We start from the raw sequence: 14,658 nt of genomic DNA, 5'->3' as shown, positions 1-14,658 counted from the left end.
GGTGCAGATGAATGAACAAAGCTTACAATATTTTCTAATCATGGACCTGAGATTAAAGTATCCGATTGTGAGACAAGCTTTTAGAAAAATGATTTATTTCATTATTTATTCACAAGAAAAGTAAAATTTTAAGCACATAAATTCCTGAAATTGCCTAATGCCTTCCTCTTTTTTTCCAGTTTTACATCACAACGGGACACTTTCGCTAATGTGCTGTGCTGCGTTTGATTGTACGTCTTAAATTTGTATAAATTCCACCGTTTATAGATCAGCAATCTAGAATCAGCCACTGCAAAAGAAAAACAATATAAGAACCATGACAACATGACTATGCCCCTTCAGTGTTATTGTACAGCTGCATTTAAGACCCGAGTAGATCACACACACACACACACACACACACGAGTTGGCACTTCTCTTCAGTGCTCTTCACTCTAAAACGTCTCCATGATTAAATATTAAACCAACTACACAAATCACAATTCTCAGGTACGGCATGAATCCTGAAGCTGGTCTCAACGTTGGGCTCAAGAGCTGGTGTTCAAATCATGTTCACATTACTTTTGTACAAATTCGGAGATTATACATAATCCTACTCACTCAATTCATTTTTCAATTAAAGTTTCCATCTAGAGCATTCTGCCTGTGAGAAAGTCCTGGATTTATAATCCTCAAAGGTTGAGGATTTTTACAGCTTTGAGAAAAGGGCTTGTTCCGTTTTCGTTAGAAAAAAAAAAAACGTACACGTGACATCTGATGCCTGAACACACTAAATATACAGGGGATGTATTAATCTATTCACTGCATAGTCTGATGGATCATCTGAAGTTACATTTCATTGTCATTCAAATAACCTTTTTTTTAAAGCCACATTCATATATTTTACCAGCTTCAGCTCTGAATAAAAACCTTATGTCTCCATCGACATTCTATGTATGTGTATATATATGTATATATATGTATGTATATATATATATATATATATATATATATATATATATATATATATATATATATATATATATATATATATATATATATATATATACATACATACATACATATGTACAGTATATATATAAAAACAAGGCTAAATTGATTCCAGCAAGTGTTCAGTGGAGCACAGAGCAGTGAGAAGTGTGGTGTGGACAGTGTGTGATGTGACCGACAGCTACGACCACAGGTGAGTGACTTACTGTACACAGTTGAGTTTAATAAGTACTGCTCGATCCTCGTCAGCTAACCTGTGACCTGTGACCTTCCTGAGCGCGCTGAGAGTGGATGTGCTTAAGGTCACTTGAGTGCTCACTTGTAGGGTGGACGGGGAGGATTTGTTTCCCACCCCTTCACTAAATAAAGGGGAGAACATTTGGCTCCGGGTCGAGGTCTACTGGGAGGTAGTGGCAGGCACGTTGATGGAAAGGGTCCGGCGTGGCGCGTTTGAGACCTGCCGCTGCTGAGACAGGAAGGACTGGCCAGGAGACAGCATGGACGCTGTGCGGCCGCCAAGGCGTGACTCGATAGCCAGCTTCTGAAAGTTCAGACTCTGAGGACAAATAAATAACCAGCATTATGACAATTAAAGCTGTGGTGCCATGTTTTGACTAACGTTGGGTTAATCTCCTGCCTGTTGCTGGTGTTAGCATTTACCTCCCTCCTCTTTGACAAGCTCCAGCAGAGGAGGAGCATATTCAGCCAAAAACTTACTCTTCCCAAGTACAAATATACAGCATTTCATTGACAACAGCTTTACTTTTCTGCTCTTCATATGATACACAGTGAATATTCATGATGCCATAACAGACACAACACTAAACTAATCTCATCTTACCTTGTTATACCAAGCTGTGACGATCAGTTTCTCTTCATACTCTCGAAGCTTGGCCTGCTCACACTGACGCTAGGAGGCAAAATAAATTTAGTTGGTTTCAAAAAACATCCAGTTTAATCATAATAAACTTTTAAAGAGGACAGTTGTAATTGTCAAAATGAAAAGTTACTTCTAGGTTGAGAATGTGCTTGTCCCGGTCTGCCAGCGTGTTCCTCAGAGACTGGATCTCTGCAGTGGCTGGATTCAGTTTAGGGTCCAACGCTCGGATCACCTACGGTTGAGGATAAAAGTATTTGCAGTGTGAAACTGGGTGATATTTTTTGTTGTTGTTGTTAACTTCATTATCCTGCCTCCGTTTGATCTTTGTAAACATTTGTATGATTCATCCTTCATCTGAAAACAGACTGTCAACCAATACTATCAGAACCTGACTGAGGGAGTGTTTGTGTGTATACAGCAGCAGTGCATGGATGGTTGTGGATGAGAAGCATTTAAGTAAAACTGCCTATCGTCAACACAAGATCTTAACACATTAACTATTTTACAGAGAAACACATTAAGTCGAGTGGAGCTGATAGACTTTATCAACATTGTGAGAACTCCTGAGAACGATGTGAATGCATTTAAACACTAGACATTTGTTACACTATAGTTTTAAAATAGTGTCGCTAACACAGCTAGAATGAAATGAAACCATAAAAACAGAGTCACTCACATTCCGAGCTTTCTCCAGGTACATTTTGTACCTCTCTTCCATGGCCCGCATGTCATCGTCCTTCTTCTTCAGAGCAGCCATCAGCTCGTCCACCTTCAAAGCTAAAGACGCACAGTTATCATTGTGTGGTCTCACTGAAGTCATGAAATGGTTGTGTGTGTGTGTCTCTGTATCGGATTTGTGACACGAGGCTTACAGGTCTGAGTGTGGTCAGGCTGAAGGTCCTCCAGCAGCTCTTTCTTCTTCATGATTTCATCCTGAGCCTCGTTCAGCTGGACCCTGAGAAAACAGACGCCCTTTCTTTACTTGCCTCTGCTTTGTTTTGTCTCTCCCAACTTGACAATCGCTGACCCGAGACTGAAACTTACATGTGCGCGTCCAGTTTCCGCTTTAGGTTTGACTGTAAAAAACAAAAGGAGGCTTTGAAGTATCTGCAAATACCAAGGCTACATTGTACTGCAGGGAGAGAACAGAGTATACTGTACACTGAAGAGGATTTAACACTTTGATAGTTATGTTTCATCTGCAGGACGTTAAAACTCATCTTTAGGGGTCTCATCGGATACACATGGACACACGACCTGAGACAATCTCTCCCTTTCTAAAACTCTCAGAACAGCCAGTTAGTGCTTTTAACTTTTAACTGCACTGTGACTGATCAAAGTCTCCTGTGATGGGTCCAATTTGCAAAAGCTCTATCCAGAAAGGTTGTTAGGGAATTCTTGATCAATAATGCCAAACAGAATCATGTCTATTAAGCCTTTAAGGGTCTAAATTTGTATCAAGTTTTGACTGAAAACATAAACCAGTCTTTCTTGCTTGACATCATCTGACAGTAAAAGTTTAACTCTGCCAGGCCTTTTCTCTGTTAGGAACACTCACATCGTCTGGTTTGGCCGCCTGACTCTGCAGAGCCTTCTGGAGGTCCTCCACCTGTTGCTGCAGCTCACTGATCCGCGCTCGGCTCAGTCTGCAGAACATAAAGAGAAGAAAGTGGAATCAACTCACTACAATAACCAAAATGACCAAGTTAAAATGCTTTTTTACACTCAAAACATAGGTTCACCAAAACCACTCCTCACATAAATGCTCCCATCTTGGATAAAGTAAGCCATTTATTTCCTTCTTCTTCTTTTTTTTAAGAGAAAATGTACCTTAACATAATTTCTGGGAATATATTAAAAATAGTATTCAATAGTTTTACTAATTTACAGTATAAGCTGTCAAGAAATGACATTATTCAGTAGTATTTCGAAGGAAAGCTTTAAGTGTCTACACCTCATCAAACTTGTAGACTATCAAACAAAAACCTACTGAAGGATCTTTGAAACATTTTAGTAATGAAAACTCGGTGATAGTAGGAGAACTCAACCTCCGCCTCATCCATCAGTTGCTGATTTACAGACACTGTGTTCACCTGTTTTCTGTATCCAGTTCACTACGTGTCTTGTGCGCCTCCTCCAGCTGACACTGCAGGGCGGCGAACCTCTCCCGCTCGCTTTCCTCCTGCTGCACTCTCAACATCTTGTTCTCATGCTGCAGCCTGATGAACTTTTCTCTGAACAGTCACACAAACAAAGTCAGTGCTAAGGCAGACACACACAGGAGCAGAAAGAAAAAGCATATTTTATAATGTAAGAAGTGTCTCTTACCTGTACTCAATTGGTATCAATTCAGCAGCCAGGTTATCATGGCTGGGGCTGCTGGAAGATAGCATCCCTATCCCTATAAGGAAGATAGAGCTTTAGAATATCAAAGTGGCAAGGACTGTGTTCAGATTACCAGCCCCGTTGTTCAATCTGATTTATTACAAATCAGATTTGATAGTTCCCGTTCAGTGTCTTGCATCTAAATGTTCCTTTTAAAGAAACTACAAATGTGCACACAAACAGAAAACGCCATATTAATGAGACCACGCAGCACTGAAGTGGGAAATATCGATAAGGTCTATCTTTAAATTAAAAAACAGAAGCTATCACAGTAAATTTGGGGGTGAGATTTAGCGCTAGAGGATGACACGTTTGATTTTGGCGCACTTCTGTGGTGCCGGTTGAAGAGAACAAAACTGAGCATGGGCAAAAAAAAAGCCACATGGATTCTGATAGGACTGTTCAATCATGTCGCATTTAATCTAGAAGCACACATGAATGGGTTTCTATATCTGATCGGAGTCTCTTAAGCCTGGTAATCTGAATGTTGCCAAGAAAACAATGAGGTTTATGTTGTTTGCAGAGAAATACCTGCTTGTGAGAGCTGGTGCTGTTGAGCCTGAGTGCATCGCAGCTCCTCGTTGGTCTCCTTTAGAGAATCTCTTTCTATCATGACTCTCTAATGGAGGGGATACAGATTTTAGAGTGAAAGCTTTCTGCCATTTTCTTTCCACAACATTATAACAGCTGCCGAACCTCTTTCTCCTTCATCACAGTTTCGTGCTTCTCCTCAAACTTTTTCATCTCAAAGGCGAGGTTGTCTGCTCGCCTCGATTCCTCAGACAATTTCTTGTGTAGCTCCTGGACCTTAAATAAAATAAAGGCATAGAAACGAAGCATCAACAAAGACATGTTTCTTGTTTTGAATAAAACCTTTACACTGGTTAGGAGTTGGGAAAAAGAAGTGTCCCAATTCATGTAGTGATTAGACCTGGACGTAATCCTTTATACATTCATCCTAGTAAGAGGGGTTTTAGAATAAAGTGACTTCAATCTATGGTTCCCCTTTGGGTTCTAACGTTACCTGTCGCTTGTACGTCTCGAGCTGAGCGCGGGCAGCGTTGGCCTTGCGGAGCTCCTCCTCCAAGCTGACAGTGTTTTGCATGTAGGTCATGTTATTCTCCTCCAGCAGCTTCATCTGCCTCTTCAGATCACCCAGATTCTCCAGTTTACGCTTGTATGTTTCCACCGAGGCTTCCAGTATTACCACGCGATCTGAACAGTTCCTGTATGGACACAATGTCATCACACACATAATGAACACCCTACAAGTCAAACTCCATGGAACTATCATCATCGTCCATCGATAAATGCACGGAATGTCTGTCTGTCCCACAAGTCACTTGACGGGCTTCAAACTTGGATACTTGACACTTGTTTTATTTTGTTTGCATTTCAAATAGAGGACGTTACCATTTCCCTACACACAGACCTCATAACATCCAGCTCGTCTTTGAGAGCTCGAGATTCTTCTGCCAGGCTGGTGAGCTCGTCATTACGGTGCTGAACCTCAATCAGCTGCTTCTCCAACTCTTCGCAGTGGATCCGGTAGTCGTCCTTCGCAGCCTCCAGTCTAAAGGATGTGAACGATACACATCATTAATGAGTCCGTCTCAAGCCTTACAAGGTTTATATGCAGAAAGTGATAAACCTGAAGTTCTCCTCCTGTAGAGTCTCCAGTTGCTGTTGTAACTGATTGTGCTTCCTTCCTGAGGGTGTGCTGGGGTCATCGAACGTGTCCAGCTGATTGGCCCGGTCAGTTAGGACATCGTTCTCCGCCAATAAGCTGTTTCGTTCCTCTTGCAGTACAGCCACCTGCGTGGGTTCAACAACATATTATAGCCCATTTCACAAGCGAGAGTTTAAAGTTAATGTTAAATTGCTCTTTGGTCGGTTATTTCATGCAAAGCAGAAAATTCACATTTGAGATCAAAAGTTAGAGTCAGAAAACTCTCTTCCTCTCCCAGCTGTTAAAGCAAACAGTGCAGTTTATCTAGCAAACATGTTAATACACGGTTAGTCAGTTTTATTTTAATCCCTCTGGATTATATTTTATCACCAGACAACGCTCCATCAATGTGAGATTAACTTGTGAGTCTTTAAACTAGACAAAAATCACCCATATAACCAGTGTGTGAACTGCTCATAGAGGCAAAATATTTACATTGAAACAGACTTGTCTGAAACTGATTTTTGAACTTATAAACTCATATTAAACGAAACAATTATACACGAATTATACAATTTATTTCAGTTATAAAATTATAACTGAAAGCTGATCAAGAATAATATTCAGCACATCTTCTAACTTCAGCTCTCCTCTTTTAAGGACCATTCTTTAAACCTAAAACAAGTCAAAGTTGCATTTCGAAATAATGTGACGCTGCTTTCACCAATTAAAGGAAAGGTTTATAAAAATTAGGAATAATAATAATAAAACAGGACGCCGATCAGTCCATCTGTTAGCCGAGTTAGAGTCAACATTTGGTTAAAATGTGTTTAGTTTCAACCATGTTGGACTTACCTCGCAGCAGCGAGAGATGAGCGAGACTGGGGACAGAAAAAATCAATCTGTCGAGAGTCCAGTGGAACAGATGATCAGTGACTATGCTGAATTGTGTCTGTGTGTACAGCGCACAGAGAGGCCCACAAGCAGTGGCGGAGCGTGGGCCTTGTTGCCACGGTGGGAGCCAGCAGAGCCCAGACTGTTTGATCACAGTCTTTCTGCCACAGCAGCTCCCAACAATGGAGTCAAGCTTCACAGCAAATTACACAACCTTTATTTGAACTGTACCGAAGGCATCTGATTGTGTGTCTGTGTGAGTGTGCTACGTATTCACCTGTATGTCCAACTCTTGACAGCGTTGGGCTAGAGCTTCCTTCTCGGTTAATAGTTCAGCTAGATCCTCCTGGGCTTTTTTTAACTGGACACATGAAGGAAAGCTAAAGTAAGAAATGTGCACACTCACTTTCGCCCACCACAGAAACTGGTCCTGCAATTATAAACCAACTAAACATGTATAGTATGAGAATCACAGTTCTTAAGAATATTATCAGTAATGGCAGCTTAATTAGCACAATGTAGTATATATATGATGTATGAATGCATGCAAAAAGGTAGTCTCTGTAGTAATAACACTGACCTGCTGTTCTACGTCCCCTGACAGTTGTGCTCCAAACGGGGCCATGGTCTCTTTATTCATGAGCTGGAAAGAAAACGTGTCACTGGGTTTATTTTACAGACTCATTAAAACAAAGCTGCAAAGTTACTCGTAAAGGAACAACTGCTCGACCTGGCTTTTCTGTACATTTTCACACGTTATTAAAGTTATTAAGTGGGGCTGACCTCCTGGATGGCCGTCATGACAACGTGCTGAACAGACTCCTCCAAAGTCATGATGTTCTGAATATATTCTGTCAACACAGTGAGGAAGATTCATGAAATGGAGTTAGTTCACCAAGATAGGCAGTAGGTGGCTCCAAATTCCATGTCACCATAAAAAGAGAGCACCATGGTGACATTTCATTGTTGCTTCAAGTTATTATTGCAGTAAGATTTCTTTATAGTGTCTTTTAAAGCTGCCTTTAAAACCCACCCAATACACAAGCAGTCCCATACCTTGTTTATGTTCACATCTGACAGCACAGCCCAGTATGAGCTGCAGTAGCTTCCCGAGGTGCACTGGGTCTGAACGCTCTGCAACGAGGGCCAAATCTGGCAAAGGGAAGTTTGTGATCTCCTGTCCCAAGACCTGATGGGGCAGAGCAAGAGATAAAAACATGCTTAAAGAGTGACCGTGCTACCATTTTGAGTGCAAGTTTTGACACTGCCATTTTGATATGTCTGAGCAGGAAAAGCTCAGGTGTTACTAATCATATCAACAATGGCTCTGCTCAGTTCATGCAAGTCAGAGAGGATGACATTGAGCACGCAAAACAGAAGCAAAATGGGTATATATATACATATATATATATATATATATATATATATATATATATATATATATATATATATATATATATATAATATATATATATATATATATATATATATATATATATATATATATACATATATATATATATATATATATATATATATATATATATATGTATATATACATATACATATAATATATATATATATATATATATATATATATATATATAGAGAGAGAGAGAGAGAGAGAGAGAGTAAATTAAACATCAGTTTCAACAAAAATTGAACATTAAAAGATGTATAAAACATATATACATAATAAAATAAATAAATAAAATAAAAGCACTGAAAATAAAATATCATAAAGATATTATATTATCAGGGACTTCACAATATCTCAACCATAATTTACCATAACAAATAGAAACATTACTGGGTTTCAGTATTTTTTCTTTATGCATTTCACCTGGGGCTTTGCATTATTTCAACTCCCACAGGCATCGATTCAACACAAACAGCCGACTCCTCACACTTGTTTTCTTCTGGTCGCTTAGAAACTGAGCCTACCTCATTATAATAATCAACCACCATCTGAAGGATCTTCTTCAGGTTGTTCATCTGAGGAGATCAGACAAGAAATGCTATGAACTCACTTTGTAGAGGAAATATCAATGAAGAGGATGAGTTCACATTTAAAAAGCGTCAAAGGATCTGCGGAAAAGACTCATTTGGGAGGGAAAAGAAGTAGATTTTATGAAAATATGAAGACAGAAGTCAAAATGAGCAAATAAAAGGAACAGTAGTTCTGGTTTACCTTCAATCTCCAGTTACCCTCAACATCTGTTTTGATACGACCAAGCCATCCATCAGAAAACCATGCAGGGTCTCTGCAGCGTACACAACAGAGACACACACAAAGAAATCAGTCACAAACAGCTCTCTGGCTTCTCAAAAACATAAAGCAACAAATAAAAGAAAAGCATTACTCTTTGAATTCTGATGTTCAAAACCTAAATATCACACAATACGAATTTTGGTGCATGTTTTTTAGGGTGGAATGAGTGCAGCTCATCAGCAAACATTTATCCTTAGCTTTGATGACAAACAAAGCTAACAACAAATATCACAACATGGAGCAGACTACAAGTTTCTGTAAGTGTGTGTGTGTGTGTGTCCTCACATCTGATGCAGTGCCTGTGATATTGCTGATCCAGTGGTCAGTTCCTCTATTGTCGTGCAGGGTGCAGGAGTGTTAAAGGTCTGCAGCTGAGAGGCAGAAAACACATCATCATCATCATCAGCAGCAGCATCAGCAGCATCAGCAGCATCATCAATGACTGGTCAACAGGTCACAGAGAGGACAAAAGCTGCAGTTGCACACTTAATTCACTCGTGTTTCTCCACAACACTGTAGCTGTGCAGGGATGCAGAATCATTTTTGAAACCACAAAGACAAAGTAAGAGCAGAGAGTTGCTCAATGTACAACAAAAATCTAGAGATGGTTAAGAACGGTTAAGAAACGAACACCCAGGTGAAAGAAAAGTACAGATGTAAATAATTGATGTAGCGACGGTGTAAGGTTAAATCTCTTATTTCCTTGAGCAACAATTGCTGTGTTGTGCACACACTCTAATGTGTACACTGAAGGTTGTTAATCCAAATCCATGGAAATGAAAGGAGCAGGTGTTAGCTTGCCGTGTCTGACTAAATGACAAACTTCAACTCGTGCCGTTCTTAAAGCTACATTTAAGTAGTTACATAACAAACAGACATCCAAAGAGCAACCTTCCACAAATACCAGTTAACAGGATCAGCACTCTCAATCCACTCAGGATCGATTGTAAGTCGTAGGCCAATTCCAACTGTCCCCCACATCGTATCAATTTTAACTTTAGCTCCATCATTTGTGGCAAGGAAGCCCTGAGATCTGTGTAGAGCAAAGGGGGCGTGTCCAAATGAAATCACATGACTGCCCTGTTTAATGATTCGAGTTGCTGAAAAAGGCTTCGGAAATACAGGTAGTGTGTGATCTGAGGCGATTATGAGGATTGTTACTGCTGAATAAGAATGAAAAAACTGTCCCACTTGATCACATTGACATCAACTATGTCTTAGTCACACAAGCACCTCCTGTAACACACACATATATTTATATTCCGCAGCACTGGCAGAGCTTCATGTTTCCATGACAACTGACCGGGAAAGGAAGCGCGTGACATAATTTTTACATGACTCCAGATGGTTAAAATGAGTCTCTGAAGTAACGCTAAACTTTAAAAACAGAGGCATACATACGCAGGACACAGGTGCGCTGGTTAGTTGTAGCGCTGCTCTTTTTGTTTAATAAACGGGCCACTCCAGTTTCACCGTAGCCACGCTAACGGAGCTAGCACTGCTAACAACGCTAACAGGTAAATACTGCCAAACCGCCGACATGATGAGCTAATGTTAGCTCCTTGTCTACAGGTGTCGGGTGATCAGTTCTTCTTCACACCTCTAAAACAGCACAGCGCAATTGTTTCAAGAGCGGCAAAGCAGAACCGTGTCAGAGCTAACGGATCTAATAAATTATGTGGTATCGGATCGGTGCATGGACTCCAGTACTCGCCGATACCGATGCCCACATTTTCGGCAGTATCGGAATCGGAACAACTCTAGTATATATGTAATACGACAGTAGGACTGCCATACGTCAAATGACCAGTAGATGTCAGTACAAATGAGCTGTTAAACGGGGATTTGTGTCATCAGCCTTTTGGCAAAACAACTGGCAGAAAAGATTTAACAGGGCTTCATCTCACCATCACTAGCTCTCACTTCAAAATGTGAAATAGCAAGTATATTTTTATACACTTATAAAAACATAATTATGTACAGTCTGTTCAATTCCTATCAAGAGTAAGTAGAACTACTAGTAAGAAATAAACTTTGATATGTATGTGGGGGGTATTGTGGTTTGTTTTTTCCCACATGGGGCTCTAGATTTCTAGCAGCGCCCCTGCTGCTGTACGCCAGGCGCAGCTCCTCTCGGGACTGACAATGATATACATAACTGCAAATAAAGCTGCTCTGTTAAGACGACATAAGTATTATAGTAGCTTCACCTTCCGTTACCGTGAGTGACGACCGCCTGCTCTGCTCCATAATTCCCTCATTTTCTCTCAAACTAGCAGAAACCTCGGCCCCCACCACCTACAGGTAAAGAAATTGCCTTCGCTTCCTCAGGCGACGCATTCACACTCACCCATATTATCAGGCTCTCGACCAGAACCGTTTTGGCATCGTCCATTTCTTCCATTGAAGCTAAACTATCCAAATCCACCTGTCAGCAAACCGCTTCCGCTCCTATCTCCTGCATTTGACCTCACCTGCTATTAAGAGGTGGATCAGCGGCGACACTTACGCACGCAGAGGACTCGCAACGGCGGTTCCGCCACAAACGCGACGTAACGTGTTCGAGAATGGCATAGCGTCTTTACCTTTTCACGTTCAATTTGTTTGAGATTGATTGGACGAGATAACGTGAGTAGGAGGAGAGTTTTGTCCAATCAGCGTCGAGACTCGTGATGATTGACGGCAGTTAATCCCTGCTTCAGCCAATCAGCGTAAAGAAGATTTGGTTTCAGAAAATATGTAATATATGTTCCATGTATTATATAATCTGACCTAATCTCTTAATGTCAAACAATGAGGTAAATAATAAACATTGGTCAGATATTGAGCAGTACTGTAAAGTTATAAATAGCAGATATTAAGCTAATTTTGACATATTGGTAAGTTTCATTTTTCATAACTTGAAAACAAATAGATTAGAATGAGTTATTTCAGCACACATAACAATTAGTGATAGAGAGCCCAAATCCTTTCCTCTTGGCCATGGGCTGCTATAGATATACTAGCTGTAAAATACACTAAATAATAAATAAATATATGGATAAATAAATTACATTATTATTATTTGACATCCATGTACTAGAGTAGACATATGGAGCAACGTGAGATGCAACTAATTACTTAAAAAAGATGTTTTTTTAATCGATATTCGGTGCACACAAATAAATCTCCAAAAGAAACACATTTATAACAAAACAAACAAAAAAAAACATAGTTTTACTCTTTCCTTGTTTGAGTGGCAGCAGTTTCCCATCAAACATAAAATCTTTACAGCAGATGGTTGTACATTTTACTGCGTGAGCTAAATCAAATACTACACAACCTCACACGACAACTAACCCAGAGATAATCCTGCAAAGTCAGAAACGGAATACAGCTGGAATGTGAGTCCTAATGTCAGAACCTGTAATAAAACAACACTGTTCCCACTCAGGTGCTAAAACCACGGCAGTGTTCAGGCTCCTTTGTGAAGGTTAATCATTGATCATGAACACAATAAACCTGCTCACGTTACCCATTTATAAATCTCACGTGAGTGTGCGTGGTATTTGAAATTGATTACTGATGACATTCACACTTTATATACATATATACTATATGCTGTATATATATATATATATATATATATATATATATATATATATATATATATATATACATTTATATATATGTATATATATATATATATATATATACATATACATATATACATATATATGTATATACATATACATATACATATATACATATATATGTATATATATGTATATATATATATATATATATATATCTTCTGGTCTATATTTGGTAGAGCATAAAATAAAAGACTGAACCGAATTTGTGGAACAATGGAAGCCAGTGAAGTGATTTAGTTCAATCCACTCACAAACAGGAAGTCCTGTTCAGTCAACCACAAAAGTTTGGTCCATAATTTCCTGTGAAATCTGTGAAGTGTTTTCTGTTATGTTCTTGTCTTTTGTAAAAATGTATGTGTTTACCTCCAGGGCCACCGTATAAAACCCCGGGCAGGTGTATTTGCATCAGCTGCAGCTGGATTTTTACACACGTGTTGTGCAGGATCGCCCTCATGAGAGACCCTGACCCTCATGACTGATGGCTGCTATTTTTAGATGACCTGGACCACAATGACTCCCCGCCTTTGGCTCCTATCAGAGGTGAGGTGAAGGACCTGCATGTGATCAGGTGCCAAGATATTTCATCAACATACTCACTGTCAGATACTGTGAGACATTTCTGTTTGTTGTTGGTTTGTTCAAATAAAGGACGTTTGCTTTGGATTTATTTGCTGCATGTGGAGTCATTTGGGCAACTCCTGACTTTAAAACTAAAAAAAAGTGGTACAGCATGAGAATGATGATTTTAAAAAACTGTTAAATAGGGTGGAACAATTCATCCAAATCTTTATCAATATCGCTATACGGCCTGCTGCAATTTTCAAATTTTAGATGAATAAATATTGTCCTGGCCCATACACGTCATATTCTACAGACTGTCATTTTAAATATGTCACGCAAATGAAAATGAGAATAATTAGGTAAAAAGTACCATTCCCTCTCATCTCAGTCAAAATAATCACAATTAGATATTTATTCAAAATCGTTAAATACAGTATGATTGGCCTCCTCTGTTACATCACTGACGGACTTATCTCTGAATAAGACATTATTCACATTATGACATCTACATAATTTGAATATTCCATTCACGTTCCATTCATGAGCACAGTCTGATTACGCCTCACTTCTACTGCTGTGAAAACTAACCAATTATGAACGAATAACCATATCAATCAGCAACTATTTGGATGAATTATTTATCGTTTGACGGGGGTTTTATAACAGTATTCCAGATTCTCAAATGATTGACATCAAGAGCCTTTATTGATCCACATGGGGAAATGTGGCAGTTACAGAAGCTCAAGTTCAAAAGGTTAAAAACAAGACATGCAAGAAATCCACTAACAATCAATAGGATTATAGGAGAAATATGAAGAATTATGATGATTGTGGAGATTTTCCTCACTTGATGTCTAAGGTTAAAGGGTGGCAAATTAAATAGACTTAACTAATAAGAACAAATATACAGTAAATTAAATAAATAAATACTAATATATAGTATATAGACTCGTATGTGCTACTGTGAATGTGTTATACTATGACTATGAATGTATACAATAGAAATGTACAATATATAATTAAACACTATTAATATAATGTTTGGAAAACACCAATCAGCATTTTACTCAATTGTCTGCCTATCAGAAACAAACAATAACAAATAATGAAGGTTAGTCACAGGCCATTTCTTAATCTTATTATTGCTTATTCTGAGGATGACCTTATTCAGATGAAGGTTATCGCAAAAGGCCGTTTATATGGCAGAGACTTATTCAGTTATCTTAATAGGGTTCACTTTGGAACGGTGTTGACCAGGTAAATACAGTCAGTGTCAGTGAAGGCTACTTGCATTTCACAACTGATGCTTTATCAACAGAGAGGAGAGGAATGATGTGAAGTCGTGCCGAGTAAATGATCAACAAACTGGGGT

At 39.1% G+C, this 14,658-nt stretch overlaps 1 protein-coding gene across 1 annotated transcript; it reads right to left on the bottom strand.

Annotated features, from left to right (window-relative positions):
• Positions 1 to 1,059: 1,059 nt before the first annotated feature.
• Positions 1,060 to 11,621, bottom strand: hook1 (hook microtubule-tethering protein 1). Its single transcript, XM_044039309.1, has 22 exons — positions 11,441 to 11,621; positions 9,376 to 9,461; positions 9,010 to 9,082; positions 8,763 to 8,813; positions 7,875 to 8,007; positions 7,602 to 7,669; positions 7,399 to 7,461; positions 7,096 to 7,179; positions 5,907 to 6,070; positions 5,688 to 5,828; positions 5,280 to 5,481; positions 4,952 to 5,062; positions 4,787 to 4,874; positions 4,199 to 4,271; positions 3,964 to 4,104; positions 3,429 to 3,516; positions 2,915 to 2,946; positions 2,743 to 2,825; positions 2,547 to 2,647; positions 2,001 to 2,102; positions 1,832 to 1,900; positions 1,060 to 1,546 (listed from the first exon to the last, which is right to left on the bottom strand). Exons 1-22 carry the CDS (start codon positions 11,492 to 11,494, stop codon positions 1,388 to 1,390), a joined length of 2,166 nt encoding a protein of 721 aa, XP_043895244.1. The 5' UTR covers positions 11,495 to 11,621; the 3' UTR covers positions 1,060 to 1,387.
• Positions 11,622 to 14,658: the final 3,037 nt, after the last annotated feature.

Source organism: Solea senegalensis, linkage group LG11 (genome assembly GCF_019176455.1).
Source record: "Solea senegalensis isolate Sse05_10M linkage group LG11, IFAPA_SoseM_1, whole genome shotgun sequence".
NCBI lineage: Eukaryota > Metazoa > Chordata > Actinopteri > Pleuronectiformes > Soleidae > Solea > Solea senegalensis.
The sequence above is the reverse complement of the archived record's forward strand: the minus strand, read 5'-3'. Positions and strand labels throughout refer to the sequence as shown.